The sequence below is a fragment of the Littorina saxatilis genome, linkage group LG12, assembly GCF_037325665.1.
Source record: "Littorina saxatilis isolate snail1 linkage group LG12, US_GU_Lsax_2.0, whole genome shotgun sequence".
In the NCBI taxonomy this organism is placed as follows: domain Eukaryota; kingdom Metazoa; phylum Mollusca; class Gastropoda; order Littorinimorpha; family Littorinidae; genus Littorina; species Littorina saxatilis.
Genome location: NC_090256.1, coordinates 63,788,042 through 63,803,405, shown reverse-complemented (window position 1 = coordinate 63,803,405; position 15,364 = coordinate 63,788,042). Strand labels below are relative to the sequence as shown.

At 43.9% G+C, this 15,364-nt stretch overlaps 1 protein-coding gene across 3 annotated transcripts in view; it reads left to right on the top strand.

Annotated features, from left to right (window-relative positions):
* The window catches only part of LOC138982527 (vitamin D3 receptor B-like), a 38,265-nt gene extending 22,938 nt beyond the window's left edge, over positions 1–15,327 (top strand). Inside the window, exons 2-5 of one of the 3 annotated variants that reach the window (XM_070355832.1) lie at positions 4,049–4,476; positions 5,079–5,199; positions 6,664–7,871; positions 8,839–8,947. In XM_070355832.1, the coding sequence (XP_070211933.1) occupies positions 4,168–4,476; positions 5,079–5,199; positions 6,664–7,850 (1,617 nt within the window). In that variant the 5' untranslated portion in view covers positions 4,049–4,167 and the 3' untranslated portion in view covers positions 7,851–7,871; positions 8,839–8,947. Of the gene's footprint in view, positions 1–4,048; positions 4,477–5,078; positions 5,200–6,663; positions 8,490–8,838 lie in introns of those variants that run through there. The other 2 variants (XM_070355833.1, XM_070355831.1) reach the window with 2 other exon arrangements.
* Positions 15,328–15,364: the final 37 nt, after the last annotated feature.

The window sequence follows — 15,364 nt, the reverse complement described above, 5'->3', positions numbered from 1 at the left end:
ATTTTGAGGGTTGTTGCACTACATGAACGCAAATCTACAATTTTAGACATTTTTTTGTGGCAGCCATTTTGAACATTGCATTAAAATAATCTTTTAAACAACTTTATTTTGGTGGCCCTGTATCAGACCTTGACAAGTACATAAAACTGTACCTCCCTGCCAAATTTGGTGCTTGTAGCATCAACTGAACATAAATTAATAATTTTGCTAAATTACATGTGGCGGCCATTTTGAAATTGTATTAAAAAACACCTTTAAACTAATTTTTCACGATGGCCCTGTATCAGAGTTTGAAAAATACATAAAACTGCCTGTCTCTGCCAATTTTGGTGTTTGTTGCATGGAGTGCACAATGAGGCTGTTTTGTGTAACGTACAAGGGCCGCTATACAGTGTTAGTCGTTATGCGATAAAGACTAGCGATGATTCGAATGCTTATTCCATTTACCTGTTAAGTGCTTTCCTGTCGCATCTATCCGGGCTCCCTCCCGGCCGATTACTTGGACAACCCCTCAATGTCCAAGGACAGTGGTAAAGTGTAACAATACCCTAGTTGCGATTTACAACATCAACTATTCTCGGTCAGTGAGCTGAACTCACAGTGCGTGCCACACACTTTTCTATGTCAAGCTATATCTCTGGTTAGCCCTCTAAAAGCGTGGAGGATATCACTGTCAAACTTTACCTGTTACAGTGTTATTCATGATTTTCTTCACAGTCCCCCCCCCCCCCCCCCCCCCATACTAACAAACTAACTGATCCGGCCCTGTGGAAAGATGCTTAGTAAGTTATCCCATGCAAACGCCTGCAAGGGTTTGTACAGCAGTCCCTCTCATGAACGGACACCCTCGGGCCCTAGCAAAACTGTCCGTACATTGCAGGTGTCCGGTCACGGGAGGGGTGACCACACCACCCCCTCCCCCGGGCCATAGTACACTCGACTCGCACAGAGACACACAAACAACAGGATTGAGTCTATGCTAATCACTTCTTGTGGCTACTAAACAATAACAATAAACTCCTAATAGTTCTTTAAACGTTTTGTAAAAAGGATTTGTTTGAAAAGTGTTGAAAAGAAGAGATAAAATAAATCCTCAAGGCAGTGAACACACTCACCATGCGCTGACATACGAAAGCAGCCACACAAACACAGCACAGAGGAGCGTGTGCAGATGCTTTGCAAGAATAAGCTTGAAAACCAGTTTGAATAAATAGCAGCAGATAGAGCTGCATGTCATAATCATGTAATTTATTTTTTTCTTGTCTGGCTTTATTGACTGCATGCCGATCATGTGGCATGGCAGTGACTTTTCACTCTTCAGTCGGAAATACACTGTACATAACACAGCTCCCACTCTCCCTCACTAATGCATACCCCAAGCCGTGACAACTGATGCTTGGAAATTTTGTGGAAGAGTACACCTCTCTATTTCTCTACAATGCTCTTCCTGCTGACATGCAGTGACACCGGACACCCCACAGAGTTTAGCCAGCTAACCCTCCACCCCCCACCCCCACTTCCTCTCTCTCACTCCCTCCAGCCATGTACTGTTGGGGGCTGAGCAAAACCAGTTGACTGTGTCGTAACTTTTGACAAAGCAAGACAACTGAAGGGTTCAAAGATTAGGCAACCGACTCACTGGTCAAGGCTGAGGGGAAACAAGAGTATCTTGTCAATGAAAGAGGTTACACACAGACACACGATGCTGAGAACTGTGGCCGGTTTTTCACTCACTTTCGCTCAGGACCTTCATCGACTGTGGTTTCTGTTGTTAACGTCCAACAGACAAGAATGAAGAGCTCAGTGCAGTTTCATGTTGGCATCTTCGCATACATGTACTCTTCACTCCTGACCAAAACTACCCCACCTCCTGATGGGTACACGTGCACTCAAGTTATCAGTGACTGTCATCACGCCATTGCGGCTGTGATCTTCGTACCAAGAGCCGGACTGCTCTGTTATCGATTTTGTTGTTGTGAAAATTTGACGATGGTCTGTCCGTACATTGGAGGTATGACCTGCTGTTGGGACCGAAAATGAGTGTCCGCGTCCACGTTTTGCAGGTGTCCGTTTAAGGGGGGGGGCAAATATAGAAGGAAAACACTCCGTGCCGAGCAAATGTGTCCGTACATGTCAGGTGTCCGCTCACGCCGGGGGCCGTACATTGCAGGGACTGCTGTAGTGGTTAGCATGTTGTCTGTATTGATTTTGCCCTTATTTTATGCAAACGCCTGCAAGGGTTTGTAGTGGTTAACATGTTGTCTATTGATTTTGCTCTTATTATATTTAGTCAAGTTTTGACTAAATATTTTAACATCGAGGGGGAATCGAAACGAGGGTCGTGGTGTATGTGCGTGCGTGTGTGTGTGCGTGTGTGTGTGTGTGTCTGTGTGTGTGTGTAGAGCGATTCAGACTAAACTACTGGACCGATCTTTATGAAATTTGACATGAGAGTTCCTGGGTATGAAATCCCCGAACGTTTTTTTCATTTTTTTGATAAATGTCTTTGATGACGTCATATCCGGCTTTTCGTGAAAGTTGAGGCGGCACTGTCACGCCCTCATTTTTCAACCAAATTGGTTGAAATTTTGGTCAAGTAATCTTCGACGAAGCCCGGACTTCGGTATTGCATTTCAGCTTGGTGGCTTAAAAATTAATTAATGACTTTGGTCATTAAAAATCTGAAAATTGTAAAAAAAAAAAAAAAATTTATAAAACGATCCAAATTTACGTTTATCTTATTCTCCATCATTTTCTGATTCCAAAAACATATAAATATGTTATATTCGGATTAAAAACAAGCTCTGAAAATTAAATATATAAAAATTATTATCAAAATTAAATTGTCGAAATCAATTTAAAAACACTTTCATCTTATTCCTTGTCGGTTCCTGATTCCAAAAACATATAGATATGATATGTTTGGATTAAAAACACGCTCAGAAAGTTAAAACAAAGAGAGGTACAGAAAAGCGTGCTATCCTTCTTAGCGCAACTACTACCCCGCTCTTCTTGTCAATTTCACTGCCTTTGCCATGAGCGGTGGACTGACGATGCTACGAGTATACGGTCTTGCTGAAAAATGGCATTGCGTTCAGTTTCATTCTGTGAGTTCGACAGCTACTTGACTAAATATTGTATTTTCGCCTTACGCGACTTGTTTTACTTGTGTTTGGCAGTGAAGCTAGTCTAGATTAATTTATTGTGCTACACAAGGTAGAGAAATCCGTTTCTCTTAGTCAACTTTGTACAGTGGAAGCACTCTTTTAAGTTGACCCCCTCCCAATTTAAGACTTTAGCCTTTCTAAGACCTTGCTTTTTCAGATTTTCTGTTAAGGCCAAACAAAAAAATAGGTGTGGTTAAGGTAACATAGCCAAAAATAATAGGGTAGGAAGGTAGGCAATCACTTTTTTTTAACACTTTTTTTTTTAATGTATACAAATTAAACCTACTTGCCAGGGAAATAAGTGTGCGACTATGGATATTCAAGCGTGTAGCATTCGCAACCGAAGAAGATGCCGCCATTTTTGTCATGGCAAGCGTCTGTTGGGCCTTTTTAGTAGAAGGAGTTATATATCCCTTGCATCGTCTGTCGTCTGCATGACGACTCGAGCACTTTCGCTTTCATTGCGTTTTTTGCACTCGTTTTCTTGTTTTCATTTTATTTTGTTTGACAATGTAATAAAAAGTTATCTTATAGGGTCGGCCCCTAAAAATAGGGTAGGTTGGGTTACCGTAACCACACCTTTTTTTTTTTTAAGGCCTTATAATCTCTGTAAATTGACCTCCATTTTAAGTCTCTCTCCCTTTTAAGACCTGATTTTCTCAGAATTTTAGAGGTCTTAAAAGGGGGTTCCACTGTAAATGTAGAAATTTTTAGCCCCGATTTTTAGCCCCGATTTCGCCTTTGTGCATGGAACACACACACAGATTAGGATCTGTAGAGTTGGTGGATACAGTTATGAATCTCTCTTTTTTAGAATCTGGATCTGAAGAATGCGTTGTTGAAGCTTAATAATCTTTTTTTGTATATGTGTTAATTTGCAGACCTCGCTTCCACCACAACCGGACATCCCATCCTGACCAGAAGTCCACATCCCTCCCAATAACATACCCCTACCCTGCACAACGACCCCACTGTCCTGAGGTCAGACACTTCACCAGCAATGGACAGAACACAGGAAGACGTCACTCCAAATGTTGACGCGGTGGTGGCCGCTGTTCAAAGCTCAGCCAGCTGCCTGGTCAAGCATGAGCAGGAGGAGGCGATCCTTGACCCCCAGGGTCTGACGGCTCCAGTGTCCGACGACGATGGCCAAGACCTGGAGATGGACAGACCACTGAGGAGGAAACGGCGTGTGAAAGGCCAGAAAATATGTGGTGTGTGCGGTGACCACGCTCAGTCTCACAACTTCGGTGCCTTGACGTGTGAAACCTGCAAAGCCTTCTTCCGACGGAATGCCTTCAAGCAGAAAGTGAGTCTTGGAATTGCGTTGGTGTGTTTACTTTTTGTGTGTGTGTGTGGTGCCACTTGCCCACAAGCAAACAGAAGCTGTTATCAAAATACCCTTTGCTTACAATAAAGCGCTTTTCTAAATCAGTAAATATATCATGCCAACAGCAAAGCTGTTTTCTCTGAATGCACTAGCTCACGGCAAAGCTGTTTTCTTGATGCACAGGCCCACAACACAGCTGCTGTTTTTTTCATGCATGGCCCACAGCCCAACTGTTTTCTAGATGCACTGGCCAACAACAAAGCTGTTTTACCCGTCATAAAAAAAACTAGGCAGATGCATTTGAGGGCAGATCTTTCTGATGAAGCCATTTATCGTAAAACCAATTATATGTCTGAAAAGGCCATTCATTCCCCTACCTGAATAATGTAGGGAAATAAATGGCCTTTTCAGTCATTTACTTGGTTTTACAATCGACAGCCTCATCAGAAAGATCTGCACTCAAGAGCATCTGCCTAGATTTGTTACGACGGGTAGTATAGATGCCACTTGCAGAGACTATTTCAAAATACCAGTTGCCTAAAATTGCATTACCTGATTTTATTTATTTATGTCTTTATCAGGAGCTTCAGACATGTGTCTTCAACAGCAGCTGTTCAATCACCAAGGCAACCAGACGGTTCTGTGCACCCTGTCGACTGAAGAAATGCTACTCTATTGGAATGGACCCAGAACTCATTTTAGGTACATATGACTATGAGTATTTGATCCTGTACTTGTTTTTTTTGGGGGGAGGGAGAGAGAGAGAGAGAGAGGGGGGGGGGGGGTATTCACAAGGTAAATTTAGATTGTTGAGGCATCGCCGACTAGCGAAAACAGTTTAATCCCGAAACTCTAAAACTCTTTCATATATTTGATGGTGTTGACCAATCCTGTGTTACAAACTGTAAAGAGAGTCGAGGTTTGAGTGAATGCTGTTTGTTAAAAGTCCCTTACTTGCATGTGTTATGTACTGTTGAAATAAGAATCGCAATTAAGTTGATTAGCATTTTTGACTCACATGCGAAGCAAAAGTGAGTCTATGTACTCACCCGAGTCGTCCGTCCGTCCGTCCGTCCGTCCCGGCGTCCGTCCGTCCGTCCAAAAAACTTTAACGTTGGATATTTCTTGGACACTATTAAGTCTATCAACACCTGATGTGGCCTGATGGTGTATGGTTACAAGATCTCAAAAAACATGTGCGGCAACTTGACCTCACTTCAAGTTCAAGGTCACAGGGGCCGTAATTGTTGTCTTAAAAACGACCATTTTTCACATTTTCGCATTTGTTTCTGAAGTTATCGAGAATGGCAACCTTAGCTATGTATGCTATACAGGGCAATGTAAGCCCTATCTTTGGACACCAGTTTGGTTGACCTTGCTTCAAGGTCAGGGTCGCAAGGGTCCTTTAAAGTTGGATTGTATACATATTTTGAAGTGACCTTGACCCTGAACTATGGAAGAAAACTGTTTCAAACTTAAAAATTATGTGGGGCACATGTTATGCTTTCATCATGAGACACATTTGGTCACATATGATCAAGGTCAAGGTCACGTTGACCCTTATGAAATGTGACCAAAATAAGGTAGTGAACCAGTAAAAGTGACCATATCTCATGGTAGAAAGAGCCAATAAGCACCATTGTACTTCCTATGTCTTGAATTAACAGCCTTGTGTTGCATGACCTTGGATGACCTTGACCTTGGGTCACATGTATTTTGGTAGGACAAAATGTGTAAAGCAGTTCTTAGTGTATGATGTCATTGCTAGGTTTAGTTATTTGACCTTGACCCTGAAGGTCAAGGTCATGTAAAGGTCAAGGTCAAGCATGTGAGTCGTATGGGCTTTGCCCTTCTTGTTAGAAATAAATGCTGCTTCCAATAGCTTTGCATAAGCATTTTTGCTGGAGCTTTGTTTTCGACTGTACAATAAATGCATGCCTAGTTTCAGACAGATGGTAAATGTGCTGGCATCGAGGTACCTAAGTGCTGCTGAGACAATTAACTCCAGTGCCTGGCAATGGAAACTTGTGCTCAGAACAAAAAGTGATAACAAAATATCCCACACGGCTGAGCTTCTAAGAAAGATGTGTGATCGCACCATGAGTGTGTGGACAGTCCCACTACCATTGCTCTAAGTGACGAAGGACCCTCTGCCTCTCATTGCAGACAGCGTGGAGAGGGAGGCACGCCACAAGAAGCGCAGTCAAACCACGGCACGCAAACGGATGATGAGGGAGCGAACACAGACCAGTGCTGCAAGCACCACAACGCCGGACAGTTCCTTGCCTCCTCCACCTGCTGAAGAGGCCGATGCAAAGCCTTCATCTTCTACTTGTGAAACTTTTGCCCTCATCGTAGAATTACCAACTAGCAAGCAAGGACTGTTGAAGGCTAGCAAGCAAGCACCATCGGAGGAGCTTAAATCCGAACCCGTACCCGATTCTAACATTAGCTCAGATAATCCTTCACCTTGTCGCTCTTCTGTCAGCTCAGAGCCAAGGCCTAGTGGTGTAGATGCATCATCAAATTCTGAATCCCCGTCTACTTCGCAACCCCAGCACCAGAGCTGTTCTGACCAGCATTTATCGGCACTAGATGTTCGATTCAAGCACGTGCAGCCCGGGGAGCTGTCCAGCAATCCAGCTCTATACTGGTCCCTGCAGCCGGAAGAGATAATTATCTTAGATAACTTGGCGCGGATCCACAAGGAACTATTCCTGATCTCCACGCCAGGCTTAGAGAGCAAGCGTATGCCTTTCAGCTTCAAGGACTTACCGGTGGAAAAAATGATGCTGGCCGTGGACCACTTGTTGAGAAAGTTCATCAAGTTGAGCAAAGGAGTCCCCGACTTTCGCCAGCTGCCCGAGGCCGATCAGATTGCACTGCTCAAGTCCGCTGCCATGCGTATGTACTGCGTGCGTCTGGGGGAAGCCTTCGTGCCCGAGAGAGTCTCCTGGCTGAGCGCTGTGGGGGAGGTCTCGGAATACGAAGTGTCCCATCTGTTCAAGGAGCCCAGGATCCTTAGGGAGATCGTGGACTTCTGTCAAAGGTTCAAGTCTGTGGTGAAGGATGACGCCACACTGTCTGCCCTGGTCTACATTCAGGTGCTGTTTGACCCATGTGCCCCCCACCTGCAGAACAGCGCCTTAGTGAACAGCCATCAGGACCGCTTCATGGTGCTCCTCAAGCACTACCTCGAGTCCCGCTTCTCTTTTGTGCACGCCCGCCGCTATCTGATCGAGCTGATGCAGATCATCGTGAGAGTGAATGACCTCGGTCAGAACCTCACAGAATTCTTCAGTGACTATTCCTCCCACTTCTTTCCCCTCATCACAGAGTTTATGGACCAGTAGAACGTAACCTGCCCTGTCACGGTAGGTCAAGACTGCACATCGGCTTCGTTGGTGGTGCATACATTGCCTGCTCTAGCGTTGCAATCAGTTTCGTTGGTGTTGCAGACATTGCCTGCTCTAGCGTTGCAATCAGTTTCGTTGGTGTTGCAGACATTGCCTGCTCTAGCGTTGCAATCAGTTTCGTTGGCGTTGCAAACATTGCATGCTCTAGCGTTGCAATCAGTTTCGTTGGTGTTGCAGACATTGCCTGCTCTAGCGTTGCAATCAGTTTCGTTGGTGTTGCAGACATTGCCTGCTCTAGCGTTGCAATCAGTTTCGTTGGTGTTGCAGACATTGCCTGCTCTAGCGTTGCAATCAGTTTCGTTGGTGTTGCAGACATTGCCTGCTCTAGCGTTGCAATCAGTTTCGTTGGTGTTGCAGACATTGCCTGCTCTAGCGTTGCAATCAGTTTCGTTGGCGTTGCAAACATTGCCTGCTCTAGCGTTGCAATCAGTTTCGTTGGCGTTGCAAACATTGCATGCTCTAGCGTTGCAATCAGTGTCGTTGGCGTTGCAAACATTGCATGCTCTAGCGTTGCAATCAGTGTCGTTGGCGTTGCAAACATTGCCTGCTCTAGCGTAGGACCACTCAGTGGAGTTAGTACATGTCTACACACTTCAGCTGTGCAAGTGCCACACTTCTTATGTTGGCATGTTTTGCATTGTCCAGCTCAATCTGTCTTGGTTTACGGGATATGGCTAGCTAGGTTTTAGTAGTCTTAACAACAACTGATCCCAGGTTTTTCAGTGTCGATCTTATAGTGTCAGTACACAGTTTTGTTTAGCTTCCTGTTGAAACTTGTTTTTTTTTTTAATATCTGCGAATTCCTGCCCCCCCCCCCCCCCCCCCTCTCTCTGTTTTTCTCTCTGTTTTTGTCTCTATGTGTGTCTCTCCTTCCCTTTCTCTCTGTCTATGTTAATGACTCACAACATCACTGGCCTGCTTTCAGGTGAAGAGGAGAAGAGAGCGAGGTTGACCAAGCGGGACCGAGAAGGACCTTCACCAGGCCCCAAATGGGAGAAGAGGTACAGCCAGAGCAGTGAGCCGCAGTCGACAAACTTCAGAGCCCCCATCCTCTCCCCCAACTCCACTAACTCTACTGCTTCACCAGGATCCTCTGTAGACTCGGGCATCGACGTGGGAACCACAGCAGGGGCTGCCTCCACCTCGCAGCTCAACTACCCAGACAAGGGCAAGTGGTGCCGGCCCAAGAACGCACTGGGGAAGCATTTCAAGCACGTGGCGCGCGAGGACCTGCCGTGGGACATGCAGCTCTTCTGGCCCCTGCAGGCGGAGGAGCGGTCCCTGCTTACCAAGCTGACCTCCGCCTACCAGAGTGTGACCACCAACACGACCATGGAGGACCTGGAGAAGATGCGGCAGTGGGGGTCCTTCTGCATGGAGAAGGCCATCTTCGCGCTGGAGTACTCCATGCGCGAGTACGTCGAGTTCGCTCGAGTCATCCCCGAGTTCAAACAGCTTCGCCAGGGAGACCAGATTGCCGTGCTCAAAGCCTCGGCCCTGATGTGGTACCACATCCGCCTGGCCTCCGACTTCATCCCCGAGCGGCGGTCCTGGGTCAATGCGTTTGGCGCCATGAGCGAGGTGGACCTGGGCAACTTCTTGGGAGACCCGCACAGCGTGCAGGAGTACGCCGAGTTCTGCGAGGGCCTCAAGTTCGTGGTTAAGAACGACACCACACTGTACACCCTCATGCACACCCTCGTGCTGTTTGACCCCCGCGACAGCAAGGTGGAGGACCGCATCATGGTCAACACACTCAAGGACAAGTACCTGGTGCTACTCAAACACCACCTGGAGTCGCAGTTCTCTTTTCTGCACGCTGACCGCTACATGGCTGAGATCGCGCAGCAGATCCTGGACCTCCGGCAGCTCGGGGAGTCCTCTCTGATCTTCTACAAACACTTCCAGTCTCAGTTCAGGCCACTCATCGCGGAAGTTTTTGCTGACTAAGCAGCTCTGAGACACTGAGGTGAAGGCAGCATTAGACTCTGGGATTAACTAGAGAAGCTGCTTTTCCACCACTGGGGAAGGCGAGCTGTCGAACAGTATGGCCCTACCCATTTCTGTTACTTTTTCCTGCATGCGCGCGCATGTTTTTTCAAGCTCTGATACTTTTGCAGTGAACTTGGAATCTTAATTGTGTGCACACGGGGGTGTTTGAATGCTGAAGAGAGTTTGCTCGAAGTTGGCTCTAGGAAATAAATCCCATGCCGAGGCAGATAGTGCCAAACTAGTTTAAAACCAGCGCTGCTACTGACAGCTTAATCTCTCCTCTAGGGATCGAGAGCTATGGTCTTCTGTTATGCAACTGCACTCCGGGCTTCGAATCTGAATTTCTGTAAACTGTTATTCATTCCATTGCTCAACCATAGACATAATAGTAGTACACTGATTTCCAGGCCAACATAATTACCGTAATATGACAAAAACTCGATGTACCACTATATATATATATATATATATATATAGTCCATTGTGATACCACATTTCGCTTTGTTAAAGGACGGCAGCAACGTTAACTACATAATGGCTTTCTTTGTCATGCTTATTGTGATGTAGATGTTATTAGGGATGTTCGTTCATGTTTTGAATTCCTCTTTGCAGAAATATACGCCTTTACCACAGCTTTGGTACTGCGTTCTTCAATTCTGGTAGGATAAATAGATGTGTGAGCAAAGAGCTGCTGACATCATTATTGATGGACATTTAAAACGATGAAAGCTGAGGAAGAGGAAACATGTAAGTTCTAGAACTGATGGATCTGAATCGGAGGCATTGATAAAAAAAAAACCACCTTTTCTGCAAAGTGCTGAAAAAAAAGTGGAAGAGGTAGTGACGAGTTTTTTCAAGATTGTCTCGTTAAGGATTCTTGCTCCCTTTTCAAGACTCCCTCCTTTTCAAGACTTCCTCCTTTTCAAGACTCCCTCCTTTTCAAGACTCCCTCCTTTTCAAGGCTCCCTCCTTTTCAAGACTCCCTCCTTTTCAAGACTCCCTCCTTTTCAAGGCTCCCTCCTTTTCAAGACTCCCTCCTTTTCAAGACTCCCTCCTTTTCAAGGCTCCCTCCTTTTCAAGACTCCCTCCTTTTCAAGACCTGATTTTCTCGGATTTTGAACGTCTTAAAAGGGAGGTTCCACCGTATTAACGCTTACCAGAAGGTGTCTTTCAGCTGATGTGACCTGCAGTGGAATTTGGTGAAACAAGACATTTTTGTCTCTCTGTTCTTAGAACTTGCATGACTACACAGCATTTTTTTTAATTGGTGAGTTTTCATGAAAGTGTTTCACCATGGGTTGTGCATATTGTGTTCGTGTTCACGAAGTAGCTTTCGTTAAATGTTAAAGATACCTTTTTTTCTAGCGTAAACAATCATGTACACTGCCAAAGATTTGTCCGGATCAATGTCGAAATGAGTGCCAAAACTCAGCAGTCGCTTTCTGTGCAGAGCTGGAATCGTTTGTTGAATTAATGAAATTTCTTGAGTGATACCTAAGCCAATCAGCTAAATTAACCTTTTTTTCCACATGGCATGGAAAGTAACTCTGTCAATTTCAAACTTGAAAAAAAATCTTAGCGAGTTTTCCAAAAATTCTAAATGTTCAAACATCGCAGGCAGCAAATAGAAATTTAAAAAATATGTACAGTATCAGGTATGACTGTGTATAGTGGGTGTATCAGGGACTTCATTTGGGACCTCCAGCGGGCGGCATAGGACACTCTGGGGGAGAAAGGGTTAATTCAGCGAAACTTTCACACTCAGCACAGAATGCAGCTGTGCTATTGATTTGTTTGTTTGCTTGCTTAACGCCCAGTCCACCACGAAGGGTGATATCAGGTCGGTGCTGCTTTGACATTTAACGTGCGCCACACACAAGACAGAAGTCGCAGCACAGGCTTCATGTCTCACCCAGTCATATTATTCTGACACCGGACCAACCAGATTGCCAATTTTAAAGTCTTAGGTATGACCCGGCCGGGGTTCGAACCCATGACCACAGGCTCACTGGGCGGACGCCTTACCACTAGGCCACCGTGTTGCAGCTGTGCTATTGATGTTTGGTATGAGTCCAAGTGAAAGGATGCTAAGTTATCCCCTGTGAAACCCCCGCGGGTTAGGGGGAAGAATTTTCCCGATGCTCCCCAGCATGTCGTAAGAGGCGACTAACGGATTCTGTTTCTCCTTTTACCCTTGTTAAATGTTTCTTGTACAGAATATAGTCAATTTTTGTAAAGATTTTAGTCAAGCAGTATGTAAGAAATGTTAAGTCCTTTGTACTGGAAACTTGCATTCTCCCAGTAAGGTAATATATTGTACTACGTTGCAAGCCCCTGGAGCAAATTTTTGATTTTGCTTTTGTGAACAAGAAACAATTGACAAGTGGCTCTATCCCATCTCCCCCCTTCCCCCGTGGCGATATAACCTTCGTGGTTGAAAACGACGTTAAACACCAAATAAAGAAAGAATCCCCTGTGAAAACCTGGACAGATCTGTAGTTATGAACATGATGGTGTACGCTTGAAGGATGGTGCCTTGAAGGCTGGAGTCGACCCCTGATTATATTAAGTATAAACTTGACATAGGTGACTCGTCCAATAGACATGTCCCGACGAAAAAGATAGATATCATTTGTGAAGAATGATTGAAATCATATATTTACCTATCTTTTTAATATTTAACCATTTATTCAGTGGTGATTCTTGTGCAGAAGTCTGAAATAGTCCAGCTGAGGTGCAGGTGTTGGACATGTTTTTATTTTATTTTTTAATTATTATGTGTTATTATTAATTAAAAGTTGTTCATGTCGATTAGTACTGTCTTCTGTTAAAAAGTCTTTCCAACTTTTGTGGTTTGAAACCTGTACATGTATATTTTCCTTGTGTGAACAAGAAACAATTGACAAGTGGCTCTATCCCATCTCCCCCCTTTCCCCGTCGCGATATAACCTTCGTGGTTGAAAACGACGTTAAACACCAAATAAAGAAAGAAAGATGTATATTTTCACACATTCAGAGGAGAAATCACCACATTTATTCCCCAAAAGCGTGCGTGCGTGCGAGAGAGAGAGAGAGAGAGAGAGAGAGAGAGAGAGAGAGAGAGAGAGAGAGAGAGAGAGAGAGAGAGAGAGAGAGAGAGAGACAGACAGAGAGAGAGAGACAGACAGACAGACAGACAGACAGACAGAGAGACAGAGAGATCAGCTGGTTTGATTTACCTGAAGTGCATTTTAAGATGTCAAACCGATCCGGTTCATGTATTTTTGACGACATATTGCTCAAATTTGTTAAACGAAATTGTTTTAAGCGTGAGTGATGCAGTTTGTGATTACCATTTATTGTCTGATTAAGTGCAGCCATGCAAAGTGATGTTGCTATCTGCGTTCGAACTGTGTCGTGTTATACACAGATATTATTGATGTTGTTTGCGCACTCATACTGTTATTGACATTTTCTGTCCAAGTCTCGTGAACTTCATTCGTCGTGTACGATCTGTCTGCTGTTGCATGGTGTTCTTTTGTGTGTTGATTTTTTATGTCTTTCATGAAAGCTGTTTCTTTATTCATACATTTTTATGTGTGGTTGCCGGAAAAAGCTGATTATACAAGAAGTTACAAAATTATGGCCTTTCTGTGGTGAATCAATTAATTCATTTGCACGGGAACTTTATGTATATCAACTTAAAAAAAAAAAAATTGTAATTTGTATTTAACATTCCACACACTAGCGCACAAATGCATCTTTTTCACGATCCCTGTAAAGTTTCAACTTTATGGTGTAATAATTGGCAGCTATAGTTACTTGTTTCCCACATATTAGAGCGAAAAAATAGTCCAATAACTAAGTACCAGCAAATGTACTTGCAAGAGGAATGTATTGGTGTGGCAAGCGGGCAAGGGACCGATTGGCCATTTCCCAAATTGTTCCCTTATTGGGGAGAAATCGCCTTACTGGCCTTACATTTTCTTTAAGGTCCAGTTATGCACAGTGAGCCTTATATCAAAGGAAAGTGCAGAGTCTTAGGAACACAACACTACCAAAATCAAGACTACTGGTCAAGAAACACGAAGCAATGGAAAACTGCGACTGTCGTATGTCACATCTTAGTTTATCTCAGCTGGGTGCCTTCGAGTTTCAGATTGCCGTATTGTTGGGTTGCATTTCGTCATGTGGGCGACATTTGCTTGGAGAGGGAGAGAGAGAGAGAGCACCTATATATATATAGAGTGTTGTGTGTGAGCAAAAAAAAAAAAAAAGTAAGACCGTTATTGTTCAGTTCCAAATAAAATGGAGACTTATTGTTCAACGTGCTACTTGTTTTAATGGTGTTGTAATTATGTAGAGGTTACATGCCGAGTCTCAGTGGTCGAAGTTAGCGGATCATGAAAAATGCGAGCTTTAGCGAGCTTTTTCATGACCGCGAACTGAGACCATTATTTTTTATAATCACTGAGACGAGGTGTGTAACCTCTTTATTCCTCCTTTCTTCAGTTATTCAAAGAAAAGAGGAGTTTTTTTGCGAAAGTTTGATCGAATCCTATTCACTCAACCAGTCAACCGGCGCAGGCGATCGATTAATGCGCGGTTGTATAGTTCCGTGCAAATCATTCCATTCTGTTAACACTTCTTGTCAGTTTTCCTATTTTGGACTAAAATCAAGTACACAGATATGCTGTTATTCTGCTGTGGCGGCAAAGGCAGATATTGTGTGTTCTGTATATGTTTTGGTATCGCTTAGGATAATGTTCTTTCGTCAAATGGGACAAGCAGACAAACTTTTGCACCCGTGTTCCAACGTTAAAAACTGTATGAAGTTCAGTTTTCTGGGAAAAATAGTGTATGAAACCGCTTTATGAAATTATGTTGTTTAAATTGATGAGATGTGTGCATTTGGTTGCGTGTGATCTGTTTATTTAATTAAATGAAATATTGTTGAAAACTGACCGTCGGATTGCAGTCTGTTGTCGAAGAAACTGAGTGAAAAGAAGGGGAACTACTCTTGTCGCTAGACAAAGTATGAGTTACTTGCCTTGTGAAATTGCTTGTGATGAACGTTAGAGCACGGCAGATCTAGATTCAGAAAACAACCGAACTCATGGATTTTATATGGAGATTCATGTGTTCAGGCCTGTAGTTGTTAATTTAAATGCGGTATGTTTGTATTGTTTGCTCCAGAGATGTATACTTCGTACATTAGAGCGTTCGGAACTTTTCAGTCGCAAAAAGTAGTACCGAAACAGAACAACTTCTCAACCCATTGCACTATCGATGATTCAGGCTGTTGCTGGGTCGTTATTTGTTTGGTTGCTGGGTCATTATCGAAAAATAACTAGCTCTACAAGTTTACAGAGGTAAAGAAGCAGAGGGGGGAATAATGTATGACATTGCTCACATTTTGAAGAATATATGTTTACTAACATGACTGAAGTGGTGTCGTTCCTGTACTTTTCTGTGAGCGC